Source organism: Anser anser (genome assembly GCF_964211835.1).
Source record: "Anser anser genome assembly, chromosome: 14".
NCBI lineage: Eukaryota > Metazoa > Chordata > Aves > Anseriformes > Anatidae > Anser > Anser anser.
The window spans coordinates 1,820,386-1,845,057 of record NC_139735.1 but is presented as its reverse complement, the minus strand read 5'-3'; the positions used below and the strand labels follow the sequence as shown (position 1 = coordinate 1,845,057).

The window sequence follows — 24,672 nt, the reverse complement described above, 5'->3', positions numbered from 1 at the left end:
ATAAGGACACTTAAAACTACAGGGCCTGGGTTTTAGTGACTGTTCTGGGCTTTCTAGTGCCTGTTTCAGAAATGTATCTCAGCATGTTTGCATCTCCTTGTTTGAACTGCATGTGGCTTAAATCTGCTCTGCTCACTCTTAATTCCACTTTCCCCACAGACATCCAGTAACTAAACAGACACGGTTTTAATTGTATCCACCCAGCGGTGCCGTGGGCTGTCATTGATCAGCATTAATCAAAGTCACTGAGGAGCTCTGGTGGGTGGCCAAAAAGAAGGGGAAGCATCCCTGAGCTGCTGCCAGCACCCGCGCTCCAGCTTGCTGGGAAAGCTGCATCTTAAGGCAAAATGAAACTCTTGTTTCCTGTTCTTTTTTTATTCCTTCGTATACAGAGGCCACGCTCTTACTGGATCTAGGATTTCCTTTTCTATTTTTTCCCCTCAATATTTCTGTAGGGTTTTTTCCCTGTCTCCCTCTTCCCTCCAGGATGTCCTTGTTGCAGTTCTCTGGACGGGGGCAAGCCTGAGGGCAGGTGGTGGCCACCGTGGTGGGGATAAAAACATCCCGCAGTGCTGGAGACTGCAAGGGAGTCACCAACTTGAGCCGAGTCACAACCAGAGCCGTACTGCGTACCTCTTGCTAGCCCTCTCTGCTAATTGTCCTCAGCTCCTATTCAATTCAATAACAAAAGGAAAATTGTCTACTGTGGTTATTCGAGTAATAATGCGCATTAAATATGGCACTTCCCACACTGTGTAAAAGCAGGGAATCTCTTGTACTTTGGTTTTCTGCATCCAGATTATTTCATTTGGGAGGCTACTGAGAAGTTAAAACCACCGGTGTGCACGGCTGCAGCACTGTGAGACCCAAAGGCAGCCAGAGGCCCCGGGCACTTTGCAGAACTGCTGCTTGTGCTGTCCCCCAGCCTCCCCCGGGGAAAGACGCGGGGTGAGGGGGCAGCTTCCTGGCTCTTGGATTCGTCTTGCCCCAGATGTAAGCACAGGGCCCGGTTTTGCAGTTTGGTGATGGAAATATTAAGCCAGCACCTCAGTGCATACAACGCCTTAATTCCCATGAAAGAACTGGGTACAAACCCCAGATGGAGCCCGGCTGTGGAAGCTGATGGAGGTGGGCTCCCCTTTCCTGGGAGCTTTGTGCTGTGCCTCGGAGGAGCACGGTGGGGCTCATGGCACGGCCGGGGGGGGAGCAGCCATGCCAGCCGTGTTCCCCTGCTGCAAGGTGTCAGGGACAGGAGGCAGGGCCAGGTCCTGACTGAAACATGGTTAAAAGAAAACAGCTGAGCTGAGAGGATGGCCCAGAACCCAGGTGCTGAGAATAGAGATGGGAAACACAGCAAATCAGTGCTTAGGCCAGAGGAGGAAGCAGACAGCTTCTTGTGAACTGCATCAGCTGTGAAGCTCTGCTTTCTGTTGGAGGAACGTGGCAAAGCCAACAAAGCCGAGAGCTGTCCTCTCCTGCCCGCACATGGCCTGCTGCCCCTTGTCACTGGGCACTTGCTGGGTGCGGGCTTGGATCAAGGAGGGTGAGAGAAAGCTAAATGTGCATGCAAGGGTCGGCCTGCCTGACCCGCGGGGTCGTGAGGAACAGCTGAGCCAGCTGGCTGGTGGCACAAGGAGTGGAAGGGAAGGAGGAGACCCTGCAAGCCGTGGGGAAAAGGAGGATCTACTCGACAGGGAGTTCTTGGATCAGCAGGTATGGCCTTACCCGATGCCCACAGGCACTTCCAGTAACGCCTCTGCTGCAGCAAGCATCAGACTAAATGCTGCAGCGAGGCGTGCGTGGAAATGCTTTGACAGAAAGTGGTTTACACCAAATGGACGTTGGCTGTATGAGCATTGCTGCCGCCACGTCCCCAAGCAATGCAGGGTGTTTTCAGTGACAGAATCACAAACAGCCACAAAGGAGGCACCCTGATTTATGCATCGAGTACCAGGAAAGGCTCAAGTTCTGTTTGTCACTCAGCAGATGGTGACGGTTGCTCCAGTGTATGAAATATTTCATGCCTGACACCTCAATTCAGGAAACAGTGGTTTGCTCAGCAGAGACGCAGGAGGCAGCAAGCTGTTATCGAGTGTAACATTAGCCCTTTCCTTCGTTTTCTCCATTTGCAGAGTTTGTTTTCTGGTGCAGAAGCTGCACTGGCTGGCTCGGAGGGCAGCGGCGTGCCTGGGCGCTCGCAATGGGGACACATCCCCGGGGCCAGGCTCCCTGGTGTTTTGTGGGGTTTTTGACACCGTAGCGAGTTCGTTTTCCTGCAGGGCTGGGCTGCTGCCCTGCGGCCCTCGGTCGCTGGGGTTCCTGTTCCTCAGACACAAGGTGCCTGAGGTTTGCCGCACCGCAGTGAGTTCATTGTGAAACTGCCACGGAGATCGCTCCTGCCGCCCCGGGTTGTTGTTCTGTGAGGCGGGCTGCAGCAAATCCCTTACCAAGAAGCCGGAGGTAGGCGGGTGCTGCCTGGGCAGGTGCCAGCTGGGGCTCGGGCCCGGCCGTCCCGCGGGCAGGGCCGCAGCCTCTTCCCGGCAGCGTGGAGTCCCCTCACCGTAACACCCGGCTCCGGTATCCTGCAGCTCTCCAGGCCCGACACCTCAAAGAGAAACCAACCAGGCTGGAAGATGGCATCTTCCTCCCTGTCACCCCAAGGGCACGTGGAGAGGAGGCCATGGTGGTGACCACAGCACCCTCCCTGACAGCAGGCCCGCAGCAGCAGGGGATCCGCTGCTCCCATCCCACCTGCAGCTGAGACACGTGCTGATTTCGGGGGGCGTTTGGCAAGCACTGATAAGCCACTGGAGCTGTTTGCGTGTCAGCAGGCAGAGCACGCTATGGGCTGTGCTCCGTGGTGGACACAGCCAGCCTGGGCCCCAGGGCTCTCCGCAGGGGCCTCCTGCCAGCCCCTTGCGGGTGCCCCAAATCCCTGTTGTGCCCCAGCAGAGAGAAGGAGCTGGCCAACAAAACTGGGGTACACCACCCAAATGCCATCACCCGTGGTCCATAGGATGGCTCTCAACAGGTCACGGTGGTGGTCTCCTGCCAGGGGCTGGCAGTGACACAAATGGATTGTGCCTGCTCCGCTTGGATTTCTTTTCAAGATTCTCTCTCAAACTCGCTTTTAAGTTGTGCTGAGGTGGGGAAGTGTGTGCTTTCTGCCCCGTTTCACTGAAGCTCTGGGCTTTTCTGTGCTCGCTTATCAGCGCGCAGCTGGAGGCAGGGGTGAGGAAGGGCGAGAGGCAGCCTCGGGTCGCAGCTATTTCCTGCTGGGGCAGGGGAACGGCGCTGTGCCACCGCGTCCCCCTGCAGACAGGGCTCGGTGCAGATCGCTCCTCCTCATGGAAAGCAGCAAGAACCTTCCGCAGAGCATTTAGCCCACTTCCCTGAAGTACAGCGTTACCTTTGCCTTTACTTGGGTCTGACTGCAAGTTGCTGTGCAATGTATTTACGTGGTATGGTGTCAGTGCACCAGCTGAGGCACTGGGAAAGGCCGAGCATCAGCCCTGGGGGGCTTCATGCTGCAAAAGGGGCAAAAGCAGAGGCACCCTGGTAGTGGGGGGACTGCCTTGAAAGGCCTCCTGCTCATCCGGGGCATCAGGAGGTGCCACAGCAACAGGGGCCTTAGAAAAATGTTATTTCAGGGCTTCCTCCTAGGTGCAAAGTCAAAGGGCTGTGCGTGCTCCTTAATGCCTGGATGCCTCTGATACGTTAAAGGTGTGTGCCAAGTAATCAAAATACCCGAATGAGTTGCTTCTCTCAATATGCTAATTCGGTAAAAAAAAAAAAAAAATTACTACCTGTTTATCACGAGTACAGTACTGGAGGAAAGTGAGCTGGAGCCAATCTCTTGCTGAGCTGCTCAGCAAGGACAGAGAAGAGGGGCTCAGCCCATGCTTCCAGCACAGCTTTCCTCACTTCCTCATGAGGAATGGCAGCTTTGAGTGGGGGGAGTTTCCTGAACATAAGAATTAAGTTTGGGCTGTGGCTCAGCTTTGCTGCCAGGCATGTACATCACTTTCATGCGCTCCATCTTGGAGCAAAGGTGCAGGGACCTGGCGCTTGGTTCTGGGCTGCTGGTAATGCTCCAGCAAGAACTGAGAACCCAAAATTAGTTAGCCCTGATACCATTAAAACAGCTTTGAAAAGGCAGTTTCAGTAATAGCACCTTAATTAAAGACACCACAAAACTGAGATCTGCTCAGTCACAAGACACAACTTAAAAATAGGTCCAAGAACTTGTTCATCACTGTGGGGTTGTAACAACCCTCTTCTTGTGTTTGATCATTGCTTTCATCTCCCTGCCTCGTGGAGCAGAAGCCACTCCAACGGGCACAAGGGAATTGCAGGAGGAGCATGGGGAAGGTACCACCTCGGCCATCCCGGCTGAGTGCGCTGGGGCGTTCTGCACCACCGCTGGGGAGCTGGTGCGGGTCTGGGGAAAATCCTGCAGCCCTCATGCCTCAGGTAGTGCTTTGTAGGCAGCATCTGCAGGGCTTTTGCTATGGCTCAAGTGCTGTTGACTGTTGGTGTGAGCTTGATGGATGCAGATGATGATCAGTAGATGGACTATCGCTGCGTGAGGCCAGCATAGTGCACACGCTGCTCTCTGCTTTCTTCAGCAATAAAGTTGGAGAAAACAAAACTGTACCTGCCTGGACTTGGCTTCTCAGTTAATTTCCTCTGCCTGAAGACTGTTGGAAAACCTTTGTAGTATTTAGCTAATCACAGAACAAACCCCGTGAAACATATTCTTGCAATGCAGATACTAAACCTGGGCACGTTCTGTGTTTATGCCTGTGGTTAGCCTGGGTATTGTTACCTAATAGCATGGCTTGCATATAGCTAATGTGTGTAATGCTTGTGCTGGATTCATTTTGAATCAGGGCCAGCATCCTTATACTGTCTTCTCTGCTTCATTGCCCCGTGCTATCACAGCTAAAGCACCCCGTGATGTGAAAGGAGCAAAGCCTCCCTCCGTCAGTTGCCGTTCTGCTCCTCGCAGGGAAACCTGCCGCCAAACCACTCCCTTTCTTTTGTACTTTTAACCATTGCTCCATCTGCCTTTTCACTCCCGAACAGGCAAAACACAGTAATTCCTTTTTCCAGTGACCAAGGAGGCCGAGTCATGTAAGACTTGCCAGGCCGAATTCCCCTGGCAGGTCCCCAGCAGCCGATGGCACATTTCAGCTTGCCGCAGCGCTCGGTGTCGTGGCCACATTTCAGCCACGCAGTGTCGTGGCCTTTGAAGTGCAACAAACTACAGACAAGAGCCTTGTCTGAGGCGTGAAATTTCCCACACTGAAGTCGGCTGTTGGTTATCTGCCATCCTGCCGTAGCTGAGCACCTCTCTGCGTGAGCAGCAGCACCCTTGGGTGCTGCTTTGTGCACCCAGCACGTCCTGCTGCCTCCCTGGCTCAGGAGCTGGGTGCTGCCTGCCGGGGAAGCCCTGGCCGTGCCACCAGCTCAGCCTTCTCCTCCCTGCTGTTTTTGGCAGCTGCGGAGATGGCGGTGACCCATGAGGACATCTCATCCCCCGGCACCAGCCCTGGCACTTGCTTTGCTCCCTATTCCTGGAAATCTCCTGACAGCCGTAGCCCAGTGCCTGTCCCATCTACACCATGCACTAGTTGCTGGCTTGATCCTGACTTATTTAACCACACCGGGAGGTAGAGGACTGACTGGCTCGTGCAGCGGCAGGCCCTGGAGGTTTGGAACACCCCAGTCCCAGCACGGTGGGTGCGGAGGGCAGGTAAAGGAGAGCGGCCGCCTGCCCCTCGCCGCTCCCCGGCCTCGCCGTCTGCATCCCCGTGGCCGCAGGTCCTGCCGGCTGCTCCTGCCTCTTTCCATGATGTGGCACCGCTTTCCACCTGTGTCAGCAGGGCAATTAGTGGAATGAGCATGCAATAATTGTCCTGCCCTGAATCCTTAATGCTGTGGCCTGACATCTGCTGATACCCGGGCAGGGAGCTAATGCACCTGCCAGCAACAGGAGCAAACTCCTCCGTGTGCGGAGCACAGAGGAAAGCCCGGTGCTCGGCTGGGTGGCTGGGTGCAGGATGAGGGCTCAACTTGTCTTCCCCGAGGCCTGGAGCCAGCCCCCCAGGCTGGCCCTCGACTCTGCCCATCGCCCTGTCTCGTGCTTCCCCTCCGACGTCCCCTCAGCACCCCTGAGATCCTGCATGCCAGGAGAGGGTTTATTTTGGTGGCAGGCAGGGGATGTTTGGTTACGGCTGCTCAGCCCTCGTGTCCTGCGGGTAGGCAGGACCCCGTGCTCTGTGAACAGACACAGGGGGAAGCAGAGCCCCGGGGAACAGGAGAGGAGAAGGATCCAGCACAGCAGCAGAGGAATAATGTTTACAGGCTGATACACTCGGTTGCCAAATCAACAATAGTTTGCCTTTGCAATACTAACAAATATTCTATTTTCTGCAGTAATAAATTCATACCTTTGGTCTGAAGTACAGCTATCCTTTGTAGGTGTGATATCATAAATCACGTGGTTAACTGGAAATGTGTCCAATTATCAGGACTCAATCAACTCAGCAAATAAAGCTGGAGCAGTAATTGCAGGCTGTGCTGCCTGTTGGGCAAAGCTCACGCACGGTGCCGCCGCGCCGGGTAACCGCAGGCAGAAGGCTCCTGGGTGCAGCACAGCCCCGTGCCTCTCTGAGGGTGCTGAGCAAAGTGCTGAGCAGAGGAGGAAGGTATGCTCCCTGGTTATGGAAGGGCCATGTTAACAATTGGTTTGGACAAAGATCAGGAACAAGCAGCAGCCCTTTATTTACAGGTCAAGGGTTTTCACTAGGAAAAAAAGAAAGCGACAATGAAGAGGCGTATAAAACCTTGGGCTCTGCAGCGCTGGATCTCTGTTGGCAGTAGTGAAGGTGTTCTGCTGTCTGGATGCAGGATGCTGCAGCAGGAAAGTTTGTGTAGGGCTTCCCCAGTGTCAGTCCATGGGACTGCTTCTGCGACTGTCGTGTTATTTTCAGTTGGTTTGCTCCTGTCGACATCCTAAAGCTCTACAGTGAAGAGGAGTTTTGTTTTTATTGTAAAACTGGCTTCAACGTTTTCATGAAAGCTGCAGATAATGTTGGTTTGAGCGTGGTACAAACGACTGGCAAGCCTGCCCGCCTGGAAGCATTAGCTCTGCTCATCTCCCAAGAGACCACTGGTGGTACGGTGATTCCTTTCTGTTATCACCACAGAGAGGTGATCTCTTCTTATTTTCAAAACAGTGGCACTGTCTGTATATCCTTCTCACTATCCCACAAGGTTCGTAGCACAAGAGAGAGCCACTTGCCCTTCAAGCCATGAAAAAATATATTGCATTTTATTGTTTTGCCTAGGTTTGGCATGGAGCGAGCTTTCTGCAGCAAGCTGCTCTCCTGCTATGTGGATTAATTCCTGTCTGAGTGTAGCTGTATGCGTATTAAACTGAGTGTAGTGATAGGGTTAGGAGTAATAGCTTTAAAATAACAGATTTAGATTAGACATAAGGAAGAAAGTCTTTACTATGAGGGTGATGAGGCATGGGCACAGGCTGCCCGGGGAAGCTGTGGATGCCCCATCCCTGGAGGTGCCCGAGGCCAGGCTGGATGGGGCTTGGAGCAGCCTGGGCTGGTGGGAGGTGTCCCTGCCCATGGCAGGGGGTGGAATTAGATGGGCTTTAAGGTCCCTTCCAACCCAAATCTATGATTCTACGAATGGTGAAAACCAACCCTTATTGCAACACAGGAAAACCAGTCGGAGATTACCGGGCTAATGAAAAGCTCATGTAGGATAGGCAAGTTGAAAAAAAAAAATTGTCGAGGGCTGAAAATAATTTTAATTGAATGCCTTATGCTGGAGCATTACCTTAAGGAGTGCATGATGTTCCTCTGGGTAAAAGAAGCCAAAACTGTCCCTGGTTTGCACTGGGAGAAGGAATGTCACTTCTGCAAACCGCAGTGCCCTGGCGATGACAGAGGAGCTGGGACTCACCAGCTTACAACGCTCCTGCCCCGGGAGCATGACTCAGTTGGGATTTTCCCCTCCCCAAAAGTTCAAAACATCATCAACAACAAGCAAAACAAACAAACAACGTCGATCTTGGCAGCTCTTCACCCAGTGAAGGGCCCGGACTGATAAATTCTGCCCAGTCATGGGGCTCCACCAAGTCAAAAACACTTTGCCTTGGCAGAACACCGCACGTGTGGCCAGCTCCGCTCTTGGCAGATGACCGAGGAAGCGCCTCCTGCATCCCGATAAAGAGACGCTTCACGTGCCACGGCTCCGGGCTGTGAGGCACTGGCTGCTGTTACTTCAGTCCTCAAATCTTGGTCAGCCCTTTAATCTGTGCCAGTGCGGGCGCTGCGTTGCTGTATCTGAGCATCACCGTGAAAATCCTGCAACGCATGAATGGGCAAATTAATCTCTGTTATTTTGGGCACTGTTTGCATCACAGAAAGTTTCCCTTCTCCCTCCCCAGCCGGTAACAAAGCTGCAGTGGTTCCTGAGCAAGCCCCGTTTCCTCTCGTTGCACTGATGAGCGCAGAAATTGCATGGCTCCCTGGGCACGAGGTGGCAGGAGCCGCGCCTGCCGTCGGCCTGGCACGAGGCTGGTCCACGGGGGCTGTCCCAGGCCATCCTCCCCTGCCAGCCCAGGGGTGCTGGGTCTGAGGACGGCCACAGTCTGGCACCGGCTTCCCCCTGAGAGCCCCACGGCTGCCCATCTGTGCTGGGCTCTTGGGGCCGCGGCAGAGCCTGCGCCGAGGTGGCGGGAGCCGTCCGCTTGGTTCCTGCGGCCTGGGCCAGGTCTGCTCCAAAGCCTGATATCCTCAGTCTGCCCTCACGCTTGCTGGCCCTGTGAACAAAGTTATCCCCAAAGGTCATCGTTGCACAATTCCAAAAGAAGATCTGAATGTATTAAAGCCAACGAGTTGCGAGGTATGCGCTTCCCAGGCTGGGTTAGCTAGCTGGGAACGCAACGCGCCTGTCCATCGCTTCCCCTGGGCACGACGATTTTTGTTTTGTGTATTGTGTGTGTGTTTAAAGCTGTGTGCCAAAAGGCTGCTGGTGGAGAGCTTCAGCGGGAACTACAGCCAGTACAGCTTATTCCAAAGACAAGAAGAGCAGCCCTTTTCCAGGCCAGGTGTCCCAAATAAGCAAGGGATGAGGGCTGCTCTGTAGCCAGGGTGGTGGACGGGGATGTTGAGGAGCCCCTCAGCAATCACCGACATGATCTCAGAGGCTGACAGCTCAGCCGAGGCATGAATTTGCATTGTTCAGGGAGGGGGTTTCCACGCAGCGCCCGATGCCAGCGTCTGCAGCTGGACACGCTTTGCAGCAGCCGCCTGAGGCGGTGCGGTAACGCCATGCCCTTCAGGTCAGGAAGCATGGCAGAGGAAGAGAACATACAATGGAAAAGTAAGCTTTCTTTCCCCTTGCCTTCCGAGCGGTGCCTGTGCTTTTTTGGGGAGCAAACCTAACTTCTGTAGCTCCTGCCACTGCTCTTAGCACAGAAGCCCACAGCGCTGCCAACAGCGAGACCCACAGCAGGCTTGGCACACGGCCTGTTTTTTGGGTAGCCTTCGTCAGAGACAACACACGGCCTGCCAACTTCTGGAGCTAATGGTGGCAGGTGTGAGCCAGCTGCCCCACACGTGCACAGGGCCTGGGATGAGCAGGACTCCTCCCATCAGCTGCACTGGGACAGGAGGGGAAATGACTCAGCCCGTCTTAAATTCCCTGGGCTTTCGTGACTCACATGGAATAACCCCTCTCGCTGGCTGTCGGCAGCACATCTGCTCGGGTGTTTTCAAGGAATCTGGAATTCATTCCCTCCCAACTCTCCAATGAGGAAAAGTAAACATGTCGTATATAAAACACTTTTATTAAAACAAATATACACCATTTTATATACAAAAATAAAATGTACAAGAAAAATAGTCTATTACAGCTTAGTGATTTGATTCCTACGTATTAAGTATGAACTAGAACCTCCTCCACCCTGCACTCTTCTGCACACCCTCGCTCAGGGCACGCAGGCTGTGGCAGCTTGCTGCGTACAGTACTGTAGGGTTCCTACCAGCGTGAGGAGCACTAGAACACAGCTCTGAAGGGCAGCGTATAAATAACAGGGTCTGCCCCTACCAGTGCAAAAATTGGATCATGCAGCCGCTCTTCAACTATTACGTGGAAATGGATCCGGCATGCCTACGAGCAGATAACGTCCTATGAGTGGGCCTGGATACGTGTACTACATGGAAGCAAAGCCTAAACTGAATTTTCACATTTTATTGGTCTAAGTTATGTACACAGGTTGAAAGATCTGAAGACAAAACTACGTGCTGGAGTAAATCAAGGAAGAGAAGGCCAATTAGTGCAATTTTTCTAAGTGTAATGACAGTCATTAAGCTGATAATGTCGCCAGTGTTGCACAAGTGAGCAGCAACCAAACCAGACTCATCCGCACTGTCTCTCCTAAGCACTCCGTGGGTAAAGTGCTCGCCGCCGGCGCGGGGGGACGGCGGCGGCCCCCTGTCCCCGGGGAGCTGCCGCACGCGGGCACCGAGCTCAGCCTCGGGGTGCCGGGGCCGGGCCGTTCGCCTTGGGCACAGCGGTCCCGCCACCGGGATGGGATTCCTCTGCTTGTGACGGAGTTTTTCTTGCTAACTTTTTCAGGCCTACGAGTTAAAACGGAATATAACAGCTACTGTCTTCTTCCAGTCAGTAACAAAGGACTTCTACCATTCTCTCCAGGGTTGTAGTCTCTACACAAAAGCAGTCCACAGCCTGCAGAAGCCAGGGGTTTACAAGCCACAGGAGATGGTTTGCATGGGTCTCACTGTCTCCAGCCAAGAGAAGTCCAGGCTGCTCTTCTGGTCGAACATGCGGAACTCCATCTCCCCTGGACAGAGCGACAGCAGAGTGAGAACCGAACCCGGGCAGCAGGAGCACGAGAGCCCCTGCGTACCAGCACACCCAGAAATGAAACGTTCCCCGGAGGTAAGCAAATAGGTTCTCAGGTTCTTATTTTGCCAAAAATACTCCAAACGCTTTCTAATTAAACTCTCCTGTATAAGCTATTGCTAGTGGAAATCCTTGTTATATCGCTAGGAGTTCCCAAGAACTGGCATACTACACATATACGTAACCTTAAGGTAAACCTGTAGTTAAGCTTCTACTGGAGGCATTTTTCCTCTCTTCCTTTTCATCCCAACAAATTCCTTACAGAATTCTGACAGGCTACTTAGGAATCTGAACACAGACACCTGTGAATTCCTCTATTTGCTTTTCTCTCCCCACCCAGTTTCTTTCCTGAAAACCCTCGCCTGCACCTTCCACCCCGGACCGTAAGCGATAACCAAGGTTTTGTACCCGAAGAGGTGTCGATCTCGCCGTCCTGGTCCTTGTAGCTGTACGTGCTGCACATGGTCTGCGTGCCCGGCTCGTTGGTGAGGAAGCCTTTCCCCCCGACGCTGGTCGTGTGCCAGTCCTGTCCTGGTTCGAGCAGCTGAAAGAGAGTAAGGGGATGGTAAAAAAGCCTGAAATTTACAGGGACAGGGGAAAATAAATAAAAAAAAAAAGTGCAGGCCCTCATATGCACAATGTAAATTCCCTACTGCTTATTTATTAAAATTCATGGCAGCAAATGGAGCAAAGGAAAGGTTTCACTTAGACCATGCTAAATTATATAAAACTCATTTTACTCCCCATTAAAATTAGGTTAACGCAAAACAGGGAGGGCGGGAGCACCTTCCATGAAAAAGCCCATTCCCTTATCAGTGGGACGAGTATGCCATGTCTGGAAACACAGATTAAAAGCCATACACATGGGAGACGGAGGGAAGGGCAAAATTAAAAAAGTCTTGCTAGAGAAATCGAAGCCCCTGCAGACTCTAACAGAGCAACCTTTCCTTCTAGCAGTACTCAGTAGCTTCCCCTGACTCACAATAAAAGTAATACTTCCATGTATGTGTCATCTCCAGTTCATGTTTGCAAAATCACGTTCTTTTTACATTTCATTTTTCAGGCCTCTTCATTTAATTAGGGTTTTGTATTACAGGAAGCGCCCAGCTCGTATAGGACTATCAATGGGTCAGACACCTACTTCCCTTCCTTTCTTGGTAAAAACAGCAGCTTTGGCCAATTTTATTCTGAACAGAAGGGCTATTTTTACCTTAAAAATCTCCGCTTTCATTTCATCTTCATCTTCATCTGTGACTGCAAGCACATAAAAAAGAGAAAACAGATGTCAGCTTTTCTCACAGGTTAGCCCTCACGCTTCTGCTTCTTCACCGCCACAGCCCACTCCATATGCTTGTCACACACCACCACTGCCTTTTTCTTCCCCCACGGTAACTGAAGAGCTCCTCCAGGGGCAGAAGGCTTTTTGGAGGTTCGGAGCAGGCGCCCCGCTGCAGCCACACACGGCACCAAGGAGGTGCTGTGGGTTTGAGGCCCGCCGGCAGCTCCACGGCCCAGCTCTCGTGGCCCTTCTCCATCCCAGCTGCAGGTGACACCCGCACCTCTTGTTCCTCCCCAGGAGTCACCAAAGGAGGTAGGCCAGAGGGAGAACATTTGCACCCAGAGTGAAGAATCACACAGGTACATCTTTTTTTTTTTTTCTTCTTTTGGCAAGTGCAGCTACCTCCGCTGTCACTAGCGCACCTAACTCTGTCCTGCTCCCGACATCGCCCCTTCCAGCTGCCTCAGAAGTCCCACCTCCCCGGGCACCGGGGTCAGAGATCTCTCCTCCTCTTTGCGGCTGACCCATCTGTGCCATGACGGTGACGCAGAGCTTGTCCTTTGCCCACATGCGCAAAGCAAATGGCATTTCAGAGCCCTTCACCTGTGAGCATTTATTTCTGCAGGTGACCTGTACCAGCTCTTCCCTTTTCTAACCTGGCCATCTTGGTAGCTCCAGAAACCCAAATCCATCGGGTGGAGGTTCTTTTTGCTACAAGACAGCTTTTTCTCCCAAAACCCCAGGAACACCATCCTTGCCTCCAACCCGCCACAGCAGGGCTAGCGCCAGGAGACCGTCGAAAGACCAAGGTAGGGAGGAAGCGACACCAACCTTCCGAGGATGAAGCCAGGGGGGACACCTGGAGGTGGTAGAGGTCGTTGGTGCTGTCAGCCATGGCGATTTCCATCGGCGTCCTCCAGTCGGTGAGGGAGCCGGTCACCTCGCACGAGGAGAGGTCTGTGGGACGCACCAGGAGCCGTTGGCACTCACGGCCCACACCACCACCACCACCACCACCACTTCCTCCCTGCCCATCTACGGCACAGCCCCCAGAGTCATCTTTGTCTTTTGGTGACGAAATTGTGGCTTTAGCACAAGCAGCACTTTCCTCTCTGCTCTGAGCTAAAAACTGAGCCTCACCTAAGGTGATGGACGCGCTCTCCACCTCCACTTCCTGTCCCGTGTAGTCATGAACGGTGTAGCCACTGTGGTCATCTGCCAGAGGAGTGTTGGTTAGTCTTTCTGCTGACTCCTCCGTCCTCATGTCTTCATACGGCTACAAAAATAAGAACGAAGCATGACAGACTTGGCTACGAACACCCAGGTTCCCATATGAAAAAAATTTAGCATGAAAACCACCAAAACCTCTAGCTCCTTCTGCTACCTCTACAGACACATACCTTTCTCTTGCTCCTGCTTCTTGCTTCTCTTGAAGACTTTGACTTCCTTTCTGTTAAATAAAAATAAGACAGATGTGAGAAAGGCTGCACGGCTGACACGAGTGCGAGCTCCCACAGCCCTGAGCGGAGCCCTGCTCAGCTGGCAGCAGAGTCCGCATCGACCCCGTGTGATGCCATTAGGCACCTTTAAAGAACCTGGGATCAAAGGGACTGCTTGTATAAGCTGTAACCAACTGCAAGAACCCCAGCAGCCCTGGTGCCACCGGCAGGTCTGTTATACCGGGTCTCTTATACCCCTGCCTAAGCGGAGCGGGACCTGCCTGACGCCAGCAGGATGCTGTGCGCTCACCTTTCTTCTGATCCTTTGTCAAGGGGGGCAGCATCCTGTAAACTCTAACAGCGCTGGAGCCTTTGTTGATGCTTTTATCCTTCACTTCTTCGATGTCAGGCAGCGAGTTCATAGCACAGCGGAAGTTCGCCTTCCAGGTTTTGGGGTCAGGGTCTTTCTCACCAACTTTATACCTTCCTATTAATAAAAGACGGGGAGAACCTTTAGTGTTTGCGTTGCAGTGGTAGCTCTCCCCAAAAAATATATTTTTCTCTTTTCTCTGACATATTAAAAGTCAATCTAACACCTGAGGTGTAAGCCAAGACAAAAATGCTTCATTTCAGATATTCATATTACTGATGGAAATTTAAAGCCAGCACACACCTGTATGAATGGCCCAGCTCCGGAAAAGGCAGGCATCTTTCTCCATGTCCCAGCCATGCTTAGCTGCATGTTTCCAGGGGATTTGAAACATCATCTTATCCTGAAGTTAAACCAACAGAAATTTGATTTAAGAAACCATCACATGACAGTTTGTAGTGATTGATTTAATCAAAGAATTCTATCAGTAGCAGCTCAGAAACTTTAAAAAAATGCATCTTCATCTAACAACTGTTGTTCCATTTGTTTTGTTCAGTGCATGTAAGGCTTTAAAGAGTTCTGAAACTGGGAAAGCTACACACAGCGTGGTACAGTAGCAACGAGCACCGTTACCAATCTTATCCCAGAATCACTGAAGTATGTTGCATCTAATCTGTTAGTGTGTCACAAACTCCAGCACATTTCCCACGAACACTTGGATAGAGATCCCTTTTATAGTTACTCCTAAGATCCTGTATGAACCCTAAGAAAAACATATCCCAGCTTAAGTAACACCTTGGGATACCTCAGAGAAAGAGACCTGATTCAATACGCCTCGTGACCTCACCCTGGGGTACAGCTACAGGGATGTGCCTTCCAGCACCAAAGTGAGACAAGTCCAGAGTTTATTCCAGGCCAAATCTCTGAGCCCCATCCCACAGTGGGGAGTGCAACAGTAGCTACTTAACTGGGACAGGAGGCGACTTGGCTCAAGTGGGCATAAAGAGTTAAAAGTAGCCTGGGAGTTTTCTGTTCTCTGCCATGTTCAGACTGCATTTTTTCTGACTTATCATTTCCCTCCCGGGAAAATTATCAGGAAAAAAAAAAAAAGGAGTACTACATTCTGTATTAACCGGAGCTACCTTTTCTGGAAATACACACTTAACGCATGCAAGTTTTCTCCATTTGCTTCATGATCTTGACTTATTTTTAGTGCCCACTTAGGAGCAGCGCGGGTACAGCCCCGGCAGCAACAACGCGCACGCCTCACCTTGTTAATCCATATCAGTCCCGGGATCTGATTGGAGTTAATCTGCATTTCCAGCCAGGGCCTCATGCGCATTCTGGAGACGGGCATGGTGGCTGTGACAGAGGCAGAGGGTCAGCAGCAGCCCCACCGCCGTGTCCCCCTGCCCCCTGCCCCCCTGCCCTCTGTCCCCTGCCCTCCGGCTCTGCGCACCCGCTCCAACCGCGGCGGGGCTGGGGGCGAAGCGGGTGGGGACCCCCGGTCCCATCACAGCCCCCCGGTCCCATCACAGCCCCCCGGTCCCATCACAGCCCCCCGGTCCCATCACAGCCCCCCGTCCGCCCCCACCTCCCCGCGTCCCCCCCCCGGGCGCCCTGAGCCCAGCGCAGCTCCGTGCGCGGCCCCCGGCCGGGGCAGCAGCGGCGCCCCCCGCAGCCCGGCGCGGTGCGGAGCGGTGCGGAGCGGAGCCCGGGGGCCGCTCCCCGCCCTCCCCTGCAGGCCGAGTTTCCTGTTTGCGCCGCCTCGCAGCGGCAGCACCGGCACTTCCCAAACAATGGCCCCGAACTTCCCCAGCCCGGCGCCGTCGCGGCAGCGGCTCCCGAAGCTCCCGGGCCGGGCATCGCCGAGGCGAGGGGCAGCAGGAGCCGGCCCCGGGACCCGCCGCTGGGGCGCGGAGCGGAGCCGCCGCCGCCGCCGCGCCCGCCCCGTCCGGCCCCGTCCCGTCCCGTCGGGGGCACGGGGCCGCCGCGATGAGCCCCGCACCGCGCACGCAGCGGCGGCCGGGACGCCCCCGAGCCTCTTCCGCACGGCGCAAGCCGGCGCTGCCCCCTCTTGGCCAGCCGTGCCGAGCCGTGCCGAGCCGTGCCACCGCGGACCGCTCCCACGGTTCCTGCTGCCAGAGAGGGGGGGGGGGGGGCGGCGAGCGCCGCGACCCACCTCGCCGCGCGGGGCTGTGCAATCCGGAGCCGAGACAAGCCAAACCCAGGCAAGGCAAGGCAAGGCGTGCCGTGCTGTGCCGAGCCGAGCCGAGCCGAGCCGAGCCGAGCCGTCCGCGCCCGCCGCCCGCCGCGCCGCCTTGTGCCGCCCGCGGGGCGCGCCCTCGGGTATAACGCGGCGGCGGCCGGGATTCCCCGCCGCCCCGGGCCGCCCGGCCAGCGACCAATCAGCGCCGCCTCCAGGGGCGGTCGCGCCGCCCATTGGCTGCCGCCGGCGGCATCACTTCGGGGAAATCAGGCTGTTGTAGCACCAGCGGCACCGCCGCGGCACGCCCCCGGCCCGCCCCCGCCGGCCCCGGGGGGGGGTGCTCCGGGGGCTCGGAGGGGCCCGTGGGTGCCGGGGGGTGCCGGGGGGGAGCCGCCGGGATCTAGCCCTTGGGCACCCCGGGGGGGGGGGTTCAGCCTCGCCCCGCCCTCAGCCCCCCGGTGGGTTCAGGGTCGCGTCCCGCCCGGCGGTGCCCCCCCCCCGTCCCGCCTGCAGGTCTCCGCCGATGGAGGTCGACGAGCCCCCGATGCAGGCTGCCGGCCTTGCCGCCGGCTCACGGCACCCTCGTCGTTTAGGAACGGAAGCGGGCAGAGCGCAGCCCCGACGTGGGGTTATTTTTAGCCCGGTGGGAAACTGGCCCGGGCCCGGGCTGCTCGTAGGGAGCGTGATGGGAAGGGTCCGGTACCCGGCCCCCGGTCCCCGGCACCTCCCCAAGCAGGCACGCGTCCCCCGGACCTGCCGCGGGGCTGCCCGGGCCCGAACCGTGCACGTCCCCCATCCTGCTGGGAGCAGGACCAAAGCAGGGCAGTACTGCGTGTGCAGGGCAGCAGCCCCAGGGGGGATGCAGCAGGTACAGGAACACGCAGGGTGGCAGAAGGAAGGCCAGCAGGAAAGGAAATAAAACGGGTGAAAATGATAAGGGATGTTCCTGACCTTCTGCATTTATGCTCTCACGGCGGCGTGCAACGAGCTGCCCCAGGCCTGGTTGCGCCCCTGACGCCCGGAGCATTGCAGCGAAGAACCAGGACCCCCACCCCGCGGGCACACAGCGCCCCAGGGCACCTCTGGGCCCCCGGTTCTGCTGAGCCGTGGTGCTGCCGAACTGACCGAACGGCTGCGCCGCTGGTCTCAAAGCCTGGCCTTTAACCCGGGTTCCTCCGCCTGGCGGTACCTGTAACGGAGCCTCTCCCCAGTGCCCCTTCTCGCAAGGCTCCCAGCTGGGATCCGGCCTTTGCTGTCGGTGGTCGGGACTTGCAGGCTGTTTGATCTCACATCGCCACGTTGCCGTACGTTGGGCAGTAGCTTACAGTCAGGTATACGTCGCTAATCATCCGTTTTCAGTGCAAATGGGAAAAAAAGATGGGGGGGTGGGGCAATGGAGGCATTTTGCGAAGCCTGGAATTAATTTTTTCCCATCTTCCTCTGGCCGGGGCTGTCTGTGGTGCCGGGCTGATTTGAAATAATCATACTAGAAGGCATAAAGTGTGACTGCTGGCTTTCTGTCCTCTCCTCCAGCTCTTTCAGGCTACCGAAATCACCAGGATTCCTCCCCCCTCCCTTGGATCTGGATGACAGCGAGATTAGGTTTGCATCCAGTGGCTTCAAGGCGCCTTCAGTCCAGCGGAACATTGGAGATATTGCAACTGGAGATATGGGAAGGCACCTCAGGAAAGAGGCAGAAAGATACACGGGCAGCCTAGACAAATGGTGTGACATGGTGGTACTCTGCCTGCACCGAGGAAGTTTCCTCTTCTTCTTCTTCTTCTTCTTCTTCTTCTTCTTTTTTTTAAGATTAAAGAAAAAAAAAAAAAAGCCCAAGATTGGATTTAAGTGTGGAAGAATGCCCGCCCGTGTACATGTCCCATGCTTTCTCTCAACTCATTTTTTTGGCTGTTCAATGCTCTCGTGTATATTTTGGTAGTATTCTCCAGACAGGTCTTTGTCTTTGTGCTGGGTGAGGCACCATTCCCCGGTGAGCTTTCAGTGTAAATATAGATATAACATACTAGGTATATTAAACAAATAAAGAAGCAGAGAGGCACACAAACAAGGTAGGGACAGCACAAGGACATTTACAACTCCCGCGGCCTGTGGGAGGCCACAGGCTGACTCCTCAGCATAAGGTGCCCAGAAATCCAGAGTGCTGGGAAGTAACATGAAAGTCACCTGAAAAAGAGATGGCAGAAGGTATTTGAGGTTCCAGTGCGAATCCATCTACAGAAATAGCCACAACACCTCTTACACAACCTAAATATTGACAGAAAAGATCATGCTGTAGTTCCTTTCAAGCTCCAGCCTCCCGTGGTTTGTTTTTTAACCCGCTCAGCTGGCTTTAAATAAAATTAATTCTGAGCTTCCTGGTCCAATGGGCCAATGAGTCTGTATGGCAGTACTTGTATATGGCAATGTGTATGATAACGTTTATGGTAATGTATCTTAAATACTTTAAATGACGGAATTTTGAACAGCGGCTTGCTTGATATATGACTTTTGTATTATTATGTTCGTTACTGGCTATTATTATCAGGAATTGGCACCAGGATGCAAATAAATCCACCTAGGACAGAAATGCACAGAGAGGGATAACAGTCCTAGACCTAAATCTCCACTTCTTCCTGCCGTGTAAACCCCTAAAGATCCCACTCGGTAAAACTCCGCCTTCCTCCCCGCGTTGTGTCCCGTATCTGCACAGCAGGTTTCCAAGGAGAACGACCTGCCTCGGCTGGGATGCCCTATGTTTGTTTGCTCCTTTGTTATCTCTGGGCTGAAACAAGGAAATAACAACTTGTCTCTTACCAGCGTCGCCGTGTGTCAGACTCTCGTCACGGCGGGGTTACAAAGCCCACTCCTTGCCCCCCACCGCTGCCCCACGAGCCCCGCAGCTGCTCACAGAGCCTGGTGACCCACACACCTCACGCAGGAATACGCACTCGGATTCGGCTTGTACTTGCACAAAAACGTGAACGAGGACTAATCCACGTGCTTCAAGGATAATCCACGTGCTTCAAGAGGCAAACACATGACTGGCCATTAGGCACTCTGCTCCACCCAGTTCATGCTGAGCAAGAGCCTCCACCAGCTCCAACATCCCCGATGCTCTGCAGTGCTGCGGTCCCCCTCGGGCTTTATCTGACAGCGGTCTTATCTCAGGCACCTGCTTGGCCTTTTGGCTCGGAGCACCCTGCAGTCACCAGCGTATTCCTTCTCATCCTACCCCTGTGATCTGCTGGTTGTTTTAGCGGTGAGCTGAGACGCAGAGAAGGACATCGATACGAGCATTTTATCACATTTACGCAGTCCGGGGTGATCCCAAGTCTGGGGTTGTTTCCCTAATTTGGAGGAAATCTTAAATAATATTTTTATTCAAAACCAAATCAGATCCCTGACTGCTGCTCCACGAGTGGTGTTCGTTGTTCTGGGATGGACACCACTCTGCCTCGGTCAGTAATGTCCTGAAATAAGGTGCTCTTAGGAAGCCTGTATTTCAAGTGACACTAAAAAGCATGAACTGCACAGGATCGGTCAGAAAGTTCCTGACGTGGTCTACAAAAGCAGAGGGTTACGGATTTGGCACACTGGCGCCGGCACAGCTCTTAGTTCCCATCTTCTCTGTGATGGTTGGTTAAGCTGCCAGGAAAAGCGGTTTGAGATGGTTTCACTCCTGTACTATATTAAAATAAAGACCGCCAAAGGCTCTGCTGGTTAATGTGTGTGCTGTGAAACGCACAGTTTTCAGCAGTCCACCAGAACCTGACCTGAAGGCAGAGCTGTCATGTCCCCAGTGACACCAGTGGCGCCTGCGTGTAACCCGGGCTGCTGCCGGAGCTGCTCAGGGCTTGTTTTGCTGGCGGTGGAAGAAGAGCATCTTCTCTGTCTTATCTCCTACACAGCTGTAATGCTTTTTCTTTGCAGAATTGCCTTGGAGCAGAGACGAGACCTCCCGAGCTTTACCCCCAAGCCGGGCTCTGAGCACCCAGCACCACTTTGGGGAGTGAGGGGCAGAAATCCTGCCCAGCCCGACACAAACGGCAGAGCCTTCGGGTGACGGCAGTGAAGGGCACGTGCGATGCCGAGCGTTCATGGCAGGCTTTGCTTTGCTCCTTCTCCCTCCCAGGTCTTTGGACAAAGCCAGGGCAGAGGCTGCACAGTGGGGAATCCCTGCCCCGGGGGGGGACGTGGGCGGCAGCAATCTGCCTGCAGCACCAGGGGGGTGCTGCTGGCCGGGGGCGAGCAACCGCAGGATGGAGCGCGGCTTTTGGCAGGGAAACACAGGGAGCATGGCGAAAGCCAGCCTCTTATCTGCTTCCTCGCTGCCCTGTCTGCTTCCTCCCATCGCCGTATCGTGACCTTCCCGTGCCCACCAGCACTCAACAGCCCTCCGGGTCCCGCACCGCCAGCGTTTGTTTCTCCCCTCGCAGTGCCGGGTTGCAGTGCCCCCAGCTCTGCCTCCCTCCCTCGCCTCCCTCCCCCATTTTTCTCAGTGCCCCAGCAGCCGGGACATCGGGCTTTCCTGCACGCCTCCTCTTTCCCTTCCCCACGGCTCTTCATCTCCTGCCTCTCTCCCCTTCCGCATGTTGGCGAACCCTGCTCTGCTCCGTGCCCTTTCTCCTTCCCTTCCCTGCTCGCCTTCCTCCCTTTCCCCATCAAACTCAGAAACCATAATTTCATTTTGGACGGGCTGGCCTGGGCCCATAAAATGGGTGCAGAGCCTCCGCTGGCATGTGGGGAACCCCAAGGGCTCCCGGGCAGCGAGCGCCCGACCACCAGCACCGCATCGGGGCCCCCAGCACCCATGGGTGGGCAGCGCTGGTAGCTGCAAGTGGAGCCCTGGGGTGGAAGGGGTTAACGCAGCAGGCCTGCAGGATGCATTATCAGCCCTAGCTTCGAAGGCAAACATAAAAAAAAAAAACAGCTTCTTCTCTGTCTGTAGCCTTGAGAGCTCAGTACTTGTTGCAAGCTGTTTCCATTTCTTATAAATGCCTCTCTTACAAAAAGGAAGTTTGGTTGAAGCACATGCAGGACAATAATGTGAAAAATGTTGAAACTCTGCCCAGATGGCATGAGGTAATACTCGCTGGAGCTCTGCTCCTCAGGCTGCAATAAATATATCCTGGGATGGGCCACTTACAGTTTCCTGGAATCCAGCAGACCTATCCGAGGACCTGAAATCAGTTCTCCCCATTGATGACCTGGCGCATTTTCAAACCAAACCAAAATGAGATTCTGCGCTTCATTTGGTGGGGGGGGGGGGGGGGGGGGGGGAAAAAAAGAAGAAAATTCTGAGGATTTTGCTCATGCCTCCAGAACATCCCCGCTCCTTGCCTTGCCTGTTTGCACAGACACATTCAGTTTGCCATCGGGCCCGGGCCGGCGAGCTGCAGGCACCTGGCAGCCGGGACGAGTTTGCCCAGCGAGGGCGCAGGCCCGCGGCAGCCCCAGCCTCCCTGCCAAAGGTCGGGGAGACGCAGCCAGGTGGGGACCCCTGCCCTGTACCCGGCTGACGTCCCCTTGGTGCCGGGGCTGGCAGCAACGGAGAAGAGGTGAGCGTATTCCCAACAAAGGTTATCCCGTACGTCTGCAGGACCCACGGGGAAGTAGCACGGGCTGCACCCCTTCCCTCACCTGCAGGCCTGCAGGAGGTAGCTGCAGCTACGGGCAGGGCTTTGTGCACCCTTTGTCTGTCTCTGGGCTCTATTTTTTTTTTCTTCCTGGGACTGATGATAACGGATGTCAGAGGGGAAAGGATGGGTCACAAGAGGGGGACAGGGGCTGTCTGGGGGGGCTGAGCTGTGCCATGCAGCATGGGTGCTGGCATAGGCACGCTGCAGCTCCGGGACCACCACCCGCCTCCTGCCCAGGCACGGGACCCCCGGCTGCTGCCCCCCCTGCTCCCCCAGCCCCACACCCCCAAGCAGGGAGCCAGCGGCGCCGTGTCTCTGCGGGGAAGCACACCTCCAGGCTGAGGCTGTGGGACCGTAGGAGTTTCACCCCCTGCCCTGCCCGGGGAAGGGAGTTAATAACGATTTGTTTCCAAACCTCCATCCCCTCCCAGTGCAAAGGGGCTGCCAAAAAGGAAACTCTTACAGATGCTGAAAAGCCCTGCTGGGCTTGTCACGTTAGCACAGTCAAGAGCCGTGGGACAGAGGAGCGGAGGCTCGCGGGCCAGCGCGGCACACGCAGCAGCCAGCTCCTCCAGGCTGGGAAGCTGCTGCCGGAGCGCTGCAGAGTGGAGACCCCCGCGCGGCTCCCGGCCGCCAGGTTTTTATCGGGGACGTCAGGGGGCGATGGCAGAAAAAAGTGAAAATAATGTGCTTCAAGCACCAGCCTTCAGTCATCTGAGTTTTCTTCTGTTTAATTAATTAATTAATTGATTGATTTATAATAATTATTATTTATTGGCTATTAACTTTACGATGCAAACTGCAACCATCCCAACCAAAGGAGGGACCAGCAGCCTTCACCGATAGCACTGCACTTTATGTGGGGTCGTATAGGCAAGGGTCAAACCCAGAGCGTAAAAACCCTCCAGCATCCCCGCAGCACTGGGCTGCCAGGGCAGGTACGTGGCGCGTTACACGGCGCGTTACACCCGTGTTACACCCTGCTGTGCCTGAGTCAGCCCCGCTCCGGCCGTCACGTCTGGGGCACTGCTTTGCAGAGACGCTGACAGGGGACTGCTGCAGAGGCTGGCTTTCCCCTCCAGAAAAGGGAAAAGCTCGGCCAAGTGTCCAGCTGAACCCTGGAGAGGTTATAAACAGCAGTTGGGATGGCTGTGTGCTGGAAGAGCAGTGGGGGGGCTCAGACCCCTCCCAGGAGCAGCCCCCAGCTGGGAGGAACCCCCGGAGCTGGGGGCACCGAGCACGGAGGGACTGTCCCATCCAGTTCCCTGCTCACACTGCTCCGGCTGCCCCTATCATGCAGGCGTGATCTCTTCGGAAAGCCGCATATATATATATATATATCTCATCATCACCTTTATTATTTTTTAAGTATTTCTTTTTAACTCCCCCTTCCTCAGCTATAAAGCCTGGGAGCAGCGCAGCCAAGCGCAGCATGGAGGGGGGGGGGGTCACCTCGCCTTTCTCCCCAGCACCACGGCGGAGAGAGAAACCTCGCCGCCTGAGTCACGCTCTGGTGCGTGACGGCTGCCCCCGGTTTGCCGTGGGAGGCACACGACCGCTCGCTGCTTTTTTCCACGCCGAACCGCTGACCCCGGTGGGATGCCGAGGGCCTGCGGTGTGGCCGGAGGCCACACCGCAGGCCCTCGGCATCCCACCGGGGCTTTCCACAGTGCATTCCCCCTGTCGCAATGAAAAAAAATATAGTTTTTCCATTTTTTGGGGGGCACAAAACCAATTTGTCCTTTTCCTCCCCGAACTGTTCCCTGTGAACGCCAGGAGGCTGGGGACGGGGCGGGGGGGGGGAGGTCGTTCTCCCTCCTTATCCCTTTACCACCCCCTCCTTATTCCTCTACCTCCCCATCCCCCGTTCCCTCTCCCCGGCCGAGTTTCGGTTTCCCGCAGGAGGAGCGGCGAGAGGCGCTTCCCGGAATCCGCCGTACCCGGGGCGGCCGCGGGGGGGCGCCGGGCCCCGGGAATCCCGGCCCCGGGGTTTGGGGGGGGGGGGGAGCCCGGGCAGGAACCGGCCGGGACTTCCAGCCGCACACCCCGGGAAAACCCGGGCAGAAAAACCCCCAGGAGGCACCTGGGGAGCAGCGGCACCCAAAAAAACAAAAACAAAACAAAAAACAAAAAACAACAAAAAACAACAACAAAAAAAAAAAAAACAAAACAAAAACAAAAACAAAAAAAAAAACCAAAAAAAAAACAAACACAAGTCCAAACACAAAAAAAATACGCGAAAAAAAACAAAAACGCAAAAAAAATACACGCAAAAAAAACCCACCTCCAAACACAGAAAAATACATGTAATGATAATAAAAGAAAACCTCCAAACACGCAAAAAAAAATACACGCAAAAAAAACCCACCTCCAAACACAGAAAAATACATGTAATAATAATAAAAGAAAACCTCCAAACACGCAAAAAAAAATACACGCAAAAAAACCAACACACCTCCAAACACACAAAAAATACACGAAAAAAAAAAATAACAGAACTCCAAAAACAAAAAATGCATGTAATAAAAAAAAACAAAACACCTTCAAACACAAAAATACACGCAAAAAAACCAACACAACTCCAAATACAAAAAAAAAAATACATGCAAAAAGACCCTACATCTCCAAACGCACACACAAAAAACCACACAACTCCAAACACAAAAAAATACACACAAAAACAAACAAACAAGCCCACAAAACCAAACCAAGCAAATAAACACAACGACAAAATCAGAACGCTGCACCCATTTTTTATTTATTTTTATTTTTTAGCA

The 24,672-nt window shown here is 54.4% G+C and overlaps 1 protein-coding gene and 2 long non-coding RNA genes across 3 annotated transcripts; 1 reads left to right on the top strand and 2 right to left on the bottom strand.

Moving 5' to 3' along the window:
* Window positions 1-1,304: 1,304 nt before the first annotated feature.
* Window positions 1,305-10,151, top strand: LOC310881690. The gene is made up of 2 exons (XR_014572508.1): window positions 1,305-1,713; window positions 8,189-10,151. It is a non-coding gene; the product is annotated as an uncharacterized lncRNA (long non-coding RNA).
* LOC310881689 lies at window positions 6,766-8,165 on the bottom strand. Its single transcript, XR_014572507.1, has 2 exons — window positions 7,864-8,165; window positions 6,766-7,028 (listed from the first exon to the last, which is right to left on the bottom strand). It is a non-coding gene; the product is annotated as an uncharacterized lncRNA (long non-coding RNA).
* IRF1 (interferon regulatory factor 1) lies at window positions 9,865-16,367 on the bottom strand. Its single transcript, XM_083799214.1, has 10 exons — window positions 16,230-16,367; window positions 15,318-15,409; window positions 14,351-14,450; window positions 13,988-14,164; window positions 13,639-13,688; window positions 13,379-13,514; window positions 13,070-13,195; window positions 12,170-12,213; window positions 11,368-11,503; window positions 9,865-10,897 (listed from the first exon to the last, which is right to left on the bottom strand). Exons 2-10 carry the CDS (start codon window positions 15,402-15,404, stop codon window positions 10,800-10,802), a joined length of 954 nt encoding a protein of 317 aa, XP_083655340.1. The 5' UTR covers window positions 15,405-15,409; window positions 16,230-16,367; the 3' UTR covers window positions 9,865-10,799.
* Between the last annotated feature and the right edge of the window lie 8,305 nt (window positions 16,368-24,672).

Excerpts from the sequence above, each read along its gene's own strand:
- IRF1 (XM_083799214.1), bottom strand. The coding sequence starts at position 15,404 with ATGCCCGTCTCCAGAATGCGCATGAGGCCCTGGCTGGAAATGCAGATT. Across the intron at positions 14,451-15,317 it reads GACTGATATGGATTAACAAG|GATAAGATGATGTTTCAAAT; the intron begins GTGAGGCGTGCG and ends GTTTAACTTCAG. Across the intron at positions 13,515-13,638 it reads GAAGCAGGAGCAAGAGAAAG|CCGTATGAAGACATGAGGAC; the intron begins GTATGTGTCTGT and ends TTATTTTTGTAG.